This window comes from Microtus ochrogaster, unplaced genomic scaffold (genome assembly GCF_000317375.1).
Source record: "Microtus ochrogaster isolate Prairie Vole_2 unplaced genomic scaffold, MicOch1.0 UNK14, whole genome shotgun sequence".
NCBI lineage: Eukaryota > Metazoa > Chordata > Mammalia > Rodentia > Cricetidae > Microtus > Microtus ochrogaster.
Genome location: NW_004949112.1, coordinates 371,110 through 378,424, shown reverse-complemented (window position 1 = coordinate 378,424; position 7,315 = coordinate 371,110). Strand labels below are relative to the sequence as shown.

The following is a 7,315-nucleotide window of genomic DNA, read 5'->3' as shown; positions in this document are numbered from 1 at the left end:
TTCACCACCTCCACATCATCACCACCTCTATCATCTTCACCACCTCCATCATCTTCACCGCCTCCACATCATCACCGCCTCCATCATCTTCACCATCCCCACCATCCTCCCACCAACTCTGTATTAGGTTTGGTAGAGTCTCCAGGAGAAGGGAAAGAGAAGAGAGGAAAGGAAAAGAGAAGCAGACCAATAAGGGTGGGGAGAGACAGGGTCTCCATACCAGATGGCATCTGGGCACAGGGATTGTATCACAGTCACACTCTGAAAAACACAAAAGGCCATAACCTACCTCACCAGGGACGTTCAGACACTGCACTGCAGACCATTCCCTCCTGAGGCACAACTCTAAGCCTGGTCCACCCAGGTAGGTGGGCAGAGAAATACCAGCCACTTCTTCTCACCCCCACATGCAGGGGACAGAGCACTCCTGCTTAGGTGGGCGGGCAGTCCTGACTGTCCCACTCCTGACTGGGTGTGGAGGGAAGTGAAGTTGGCAGACAGAACACGCGTACATTTTCCTTTCTCTCCCCTATGTGTGGGACCTCTCCAGGTGCAAACACCACAAGATGCAACTTCCTTGCACTTGTGTTTCCCACAAGTGAGTTCCAGCAGCTGAGCCCTGTCAGCACAGCCTTGGCTGGGTTGCTCTCTCTGTGCACAGTGGCCGGGGGCACCTGGAACTACCGGAAGGGGCACACCAGCTTTAGATTTGAGGAGCAAGGGTCGCAGGCCAGAGCACCTGGGAAAGTCCTTTCTGGGTCTCTAGCTCACACATCAAGGGGATTCCCTAGACGGCTGGCTTGCTCTGTGCCCTGAAGGCATGAGGAATAAAGCTGAGTATGATCCTGCCCTCACGAAGCACATATTCTCATGAGGTCTGAAAGCCAGCAGCAGAACACTCTCCTGGTTTGCTAATGTACCTTTCAAGCATTGTGTAAAGTTCACCACTGTTCACTACTAATCACTGATTATTGTTCTTCCCAGCAGACCCGAGTCTCTACAGACTATCAGGCAATGCAAGGATGACACTCTGAATGAGAAACCATTTGTGATCCCGGGGAAGAAACTGTCGGGTTCTGCATGCTCAGAGTGGGGCAGGAGGAGAGGAGCCCTGCTCACAGCTTAGGGAGGCTGATCTCAGCAAAGCTGATGGTGGTGAGGGCTCTTTCCCCACCCATATCTGACTGAAACTTACCACAGGACTTGTAGGGGCAGCAGCGGTCCGGGCTCCAGACCTCCACCAGGGAAGTACCCATACCACACTGCACCTGTGGGCAGCGGAAGCTCTCACACACTGGGGAGCATGCAGCAGGAGTGGGAGAGACAGGTGACAGATTAGTCTCAGACACCTCAGACTTTATGACCGCTCAGGATGCAGTACTGGTCAGATGGGGTACCTCCCAGCCCCTGTTTGTACCCACACCCCCACAGGGCAGGCATCTCTCACAGGCCCACCGTCTCTCCACGCGTGGGACTCACCACACTGGTACAGAGGGCAGCAGAGCTCCGTGGTGTTCCTGTGTACAGTGAGCACCTCTCCTTCCTGACACTCGGGGATGGGATCTAGACACTCACCACAGCCTGTGGAGACAGAAAGGCCACCGCTGTCATAGAAGTTCCTCTCACAGTGAGGGAGCAGGGCATCTAGTCAGCCAAAAGCAGAATTTTGGGGTCTCAGGTATCCTGGCATCAGAACCTATGTGTTCTTCTATGTCAACCCAAAGTCCATCCCTGAAAACACACTGATTTCTCGTGCTCGGTAACCTACCCATTTTTCTCTTTGTCCTGCGTGGCTTACTGGGCAGTGGCTTCATCCTTCTCCCTCTACCCCCTCATACAAATGCCCCAGCTTTTCCTCTCAGTCACCATAGAAGTAGGATTGAGGAAGAGCCCACAGCCACTCACTGCAGAAGTAGGAGGTACAGCAGGAGTCCCCTAGGCGGCCCGCGATCAAGATCTGGTCCTCGCGACAGGCAGGGACCTGCTTGGCCTCGCACAGACCAGGGTCACATTCTGAGGAGAGAAGAGGATGTGAACTCTGAAAGCAGCCCTGCCTAACCCTCTGTCATCTCCATCGTGGACTCAGAACTCAGAGCACAGCCCAGGCTCCTCAGGTCCACCCACTCTTCTGTCCCCACCACCTACCACAGCTGTAGCTGGGACAGCAGGAGTCTTCCTGGAAGTGGGTGATGAGTCTGTGGCCTGGGCGGCAGGTGGGAGCGAGGCCCTCGCATAGAGTCTGGTTACACACTAGGCAGCAGGACACAGAACCTGTTATCTGGAGGCCTGTGTCCTCACTGCTTACCAGGGCCACTGGGTGCCTGCACACGTGGACTCCTTCCAGCCCCTCCCCACCCCCACTCTCAAATGGCTGCAGAGACTGAAGAGCAGTACACATTCATCTAGGTGCTCTGTGTGCCAGTGTTAGCACCCGCACGCCAAGGTGGGTGCCAAGAGCAGCAGAGCAGCCTCACATTACGGGAGAACCAGGGCAGCCTGTGACTGATTACGGAGTTGGTCTAGAGGGGGATGCTAAATAGGATGCTGATCCCAGACCTCTGCCCACTACACACCAAGCCAAGTGTCTGCCCCGCCCAGCCTGGTTCTTACTTCCCCCATCAACACCCCAAAAGATGCTTTAATTTTCCAGCCTGCCCTGACAGTTTTCCAGTTGTCACGGTCATACAGCAGGCACAACTAGAACCTGTTGCTAGCTTAAAGCTGACAGCCAGGGAAGTCGAGAGTCAGGCTCACCGCACACACTCCCCAAGCAGCAGGGGTCCTCTGTGGGCTGTAACAGGATCACTTCTCCAAAGCGCGGACAGCTCTCGGGTCGGGGACCAGGGCAGTCCACGTCCATGGCTATGATGGTGTCTGTGGCCTGGCACTGCTGCTGGCAGCAGCCACTCAGGGAACTGTTCCAGGTTTCCCCCAAGGCTCGTGGCACCCCTGTGCTGTCAGTGCAGGCTGCAGTGGGAGCATGTCAGGGCACAGGGGACTAAGGACCAGACTGTTTCAGGCTAGGATCCCTCCCATCCAAACATGAACCACCCCAAAGCAGATTTGGAAGGATGCTAAGTGTTTTTTACCATGGTCTTCAGGAAGCAAAGGAGGCCCTAGTGTTAAGACTGGGCTGGGGGGTACATTTGGGGAGGGCAGGGACCTACCACACTTGTCCTCGGGGATGCAGAGTGCAGAATGTCGCCGGTGAAGAATGGTACCCTCCAGGCACACGCAGCCCTCACCCAGAACTTGGCACTGCTCTGGGTCCAGTGGGCCTAGTATCCCATCCTGGCATGTTTCGGGGGGTTCACACGCTGCTATGCATGCCTGGTAGGTAGAGTCACTGGAGCACAGGAAGGCTGTAGGGGTAACATGGGCATCGGGCCTAGTCAAGTTCCCGGTCAGGGATCCCTGACAAGGGCAGCAAGAGTTGGAAGGGGTGAGGAGGAGCACAGAGTACCTAAGTCTATGCCTTAATACTGCACCTCCTTCCTCTAATCAGGAACCATCAAAGGACCGCTTCCTAACCTAAGTGCTGCTAAGTGTCTGCTTTTCAAATAAAGTTTTATTAGAGCACAGATGTGCCCACTCATTTGTGTAAATGTCGGTGTTGCTTTGGGTTTACTTTGTTTTGTTATTGTTGAGTCAGGTTTTCATTACTTAAGGCAAAATTCATTCTCCTGGCTCAGCTTTCCAGGCACCAGGACTACAGGTGTCAGCCATCATGGATAGGTGTCAGTCCATTTGTTTATGTGTGGCCTTCGTCTGTCTCTGCTCTGCAAGGGTAGAGCAGGGTCCTTCAGAAAGAGGCCATACGGCTCACAAGACACGGTATTCGCTATCTGGCCCCTTGAAAATGTTTGTCAACCCCTAGCTTTAGATCAGTGTTTTCCAGCAGTCTTGACTAGAGACAGTGGATCTGTGGTTATGATCCAGTACATACCAGCCTGCTGGGCAGAGTCCCATTCCACACCAAGTGAACCTCCAAAGGAGCCCAGTGCTTTCCCAAGTTCCCCCCGTGACGAGCTGGATTGAAAATTACTGTTGAACTGAAAAAAACTTTTTTACTATGCATGATATATCCTGTATGTCATATTTCATTGCATTTTTTTTTAAAAAATGCTGGTGTTGCTCTCCTCAAATTGGCTGCGCACCCTCTGTGTCGAGATCCACAGTTTGAAAAATACTACTCTATATATGAAATATCTTTTCCTTTACACCTATCATGTGTAGATATGCCCTCCCAGGAGCTGTCCCAGCCTTTCTGGAAATCAAAATGCTCTACCCTCTACCCCTGACTGACTCCAATAGGATGGAGGGGAGGAAGAAGCAGGGAGGAAGAGATCCAAAGACGAGAAGGTGACCGGAAGCTAAGCAAAGGGAGCTACCATACAGCAATCACGTGACAGGTGGGTGTGGAGAAATGGACACCCAACCCATTATCTCCTATTGACCCAAGGAGCAAATATTGCTGTCCCCACTGTACAGAGAAATAACTCAAATTAAAAATAAATTAAAATAAAATATTCCTCGTTCATTTATACAAATATAGCAAAAGCTCATTAACTAATATCAAATGTGTTGTGTCGAACATAAAATTCAAATACACATGTAAAATATTTATAAGCTCATTAATACAATTAATGAATGAAGTCGTGACTAAGCTTAGGGAAGCATCGGTGTCAGGAGGGTCTGGGAAGAGAACTAGGGAAGAAGGTGCCCAGACCCCCACTCACGGCAGTAGTCGGAGCCCCGCCACTCGATGCACACGTGGAACTTGTGACACATAGCCACGTACACAGTGAGTGCCACACAGGGCTGCTGCACATACTTGGTGTCCCGGATCCACAGCTCACAGAACGACTCTGGGGAGACCTGGACCAATGTATTAGATAGTGCTGCCCATCCTGGTGCCCCACTTCCCAGGGCCCAGCTCTGCCTCGCTCTGCCCAGAAGACTACGGTGTCTCTGCAGATGGCTGCTGCCCTCCCTAGCCCAGCAAGTCTCCCCATGCTGCACTCCACGGGCACCTACAAAGCGGTGGCAGGCGCTGAAAGTGCGGTTGGACACCATGCGAAGGCAGGGCGAGCAGTCAGCTGTGGCACAACTGTCTGGGCGGAAGCGGGTCTGACCCTCTGAGGTCAAGGAGCTGGGCACCTGCCAGCTGTCCAGAAAGGGAGCGGGGTCCTCTGCCTCATCCACTACAGAGCCATCCTTCAGGGTGAGATCATTGGCTGCATCTCCGTCACAGATACCTGAAAGGGGCATAATGGTCCCAATAGGCACAGAGAACACTGCCTCCCCAGTTGGCTCTACCCAGCAACCTTCAGATGGTTCTGAAAGGTGTCACTGCTACCTGCCATGTGACAGGTGAGGAAAGTGAGGCACAGGGAGCCAGGGCACCTGCTGTGTAGGAAGGTGCTCACCAAAATGTTTAGGGATGAAGGACATCGTGTTTTGAACTTACTTTAAAATGGTTCAGGGATATATGCATACATGCCTATATATGTGTGTATATACTACATGTACATATTACTGTGTGTGTGTGAGGGGGGAGAGGGAGGGAGGAAGAGAGAGAGAGAGAGAGAGAGAGAGAGAGAGAGAGAGAGAGAGAGAGAGAGGAGAGAGGCAAAATGTGAGCAATTGTTCCATCTATGTAAAAGGCAGTGGGAATCCTTTGCTCTACTTCCCAATCTCTGTGTCTGCCACATCCGAATGAAAAGCCATCCCCTAAGAGCCTGCTCCAGTAGAGGCTGCGAGCTGACCCCTACAGCTGTTTCCTTCTCTCTCTGGAATCAGGAATCCACTTTCCCAGACTCTCTTGCAGTTGGATGTGACTGTGACACACCCCGCCAAGGGAGTGTGAGTTAAGGTGGAGGGCACTTACAACCTGGTCCACAGACCCTACCATCTTCCTTCTGTGAGGCTCTGTGAACTCACTCTGAACATTAAATAAGGAAGAAATCCGGAGCATGACTTGTCACTAGTCATGTGGGAAGTCATGTTCTCAGGAAACATGCTTCCCGTGTGTGGGGTCCTGAGATGAGGGCAAGGATGTGGCTTACCCGCTACAACTCCTCCCCCTTTCCATGCCATCCCTCTCCTCCACAGGTGCTTTCGGCTTCACGGGCGCCTTTTCTTGCCTGTGGCTTTGTTTGTGCTACTCTTCCTGCCTGCATGGCTTTCTCAAATGTCCTTCCTCCCGGGGTGCCTCCCATCCTCCCATCTGCGACCTTCCTAGGTCAGGGCAACAGCTACTGTTGCAGGAATGTGCCACAGGGCTTCTTTCCCAGTTCTCACTGATCTCAGCACTCCCTGTTGCCTAGCAGGGGCTCCAGTGTATGTATCAAGGGATAGTTCAGACAGAATAGACATGAGAATGATCTGATTTCTGTTCTGACATCTCCAACTACTGCTTCTGCAAACATAAGTAAAACATTACTCGAGGCTAAATTCTTTGATTTTATTAATTTTCTTTTTTTATTTTTATGTGCATTGACATTTTGCCATGGGTGTCAGGTCCCCTGGAGCTGGAGTTACAGACAGTTCTTCCATGGGGGGCTAGAAATTGAACCTGGGTCCTCTGGAAGAGCAGTCAGTGCTCTTAACCCCCGAGCCATCTCTCTAGACTAACTTTATTAATTTTCTTAATAGTGACACTTTGGTCTGGGTTTGGAATCACCAAGAGATATCCCAAAGGTATCCCAGAGAAAACACGGCCTGCTTGGATCCTGCCATCTTTGCCAGAGAAGAACGGAGTATAGAAGAAAAGAAGAGAAAAAAGTGGTGGTGGTGGTGGTGACAGTGGTGATGGCAGTGGCTATGACTGCAGTGTTAGTGGTGATGGTGGTGGCTGTGACTGTGGTGTTAGTGGTGATGGTGGCTATGACTGTGGTGTTAGTGATGACAGTGGTGGCTATGACTGTGGTGTTAGTGGTGATGGTGGTGGCTATGACTGTGGTGTTAGTGGTGATGGTGGTGGGTATGACTGTGGTGTTAGTGGTCATGGTGGTGGCTATAACTGCGGTGTTAGTGGTGATGGTGGTGGCTATGACTGCAGTGTTAGTGGTGATGGTGGTGGCTATGACTGTGGTATTAGTGGTGATGGTGGTGGCTATAACTGCGGTGTTAGTGGTGATGGTGGTGGCTATGACTGCGGTGTTAGTGGTGACAGTGGTGGCTATGACTGTGGTGTTAGTGGTGATGGTGGTGGGTATTACTGTTTTGTTAGTGGTGATGGTGGTGGGTATGACTGTGGTGTTAGTGGTGATGGTGGTGGCTATGACTGTGGTGTTAGTGGTGATGGTGGTGG

General features: G+C 51.9%; 1 protein-coding gene across 1 annotated transcript in view; it reads right to left on the bottom strand.

Annotated features, from left to right (window-relative positions):
• Otog (otogelin) overlaps window positions 1-7,315 on the bottom strand; it is a 70,017-nt gene that overhangs the window by 6,111 nt on the left and 56,591 nt on the right. The window contains exons 41-49 of the mRNA XM_005366751.2: window positions 5,038-5,258; window positions 4,740-4,878; window positions 3,168-3,362; window positions 2,755-2,967; window positions 2,146-2,250; window positions 1,906-2,013; window positions 1,480-1,581; window positions 1,196-1,294; window positions 221-261 (exon numbers count right to left, since the gene is read on the bottom strand). Coding sequence (XP_005366808.1) covers window positions 221-261; window positions 1,196-1,294; window positions 1,480-1,581; window positions 1,906-2,013; window positions 2,146-2,250; window positions 2,755-2,967; window positions 3,168-3,362; window positions 4,740-4,878; window positions 5,038-5,258 — 1,223 coding nt within the window. The remainder of the gene's footprint in view (window positions 1-220; window positions 262-1,195; window positions 1,295-1,479; window positions 1,582-1,905; window positions 2,014-2,145; window positions 2,251-2,754; window positions 2,968-3,167; window positions 3,363-4,739; window positions 4,879-5,037; window positions 5,259-7,315) is intronic.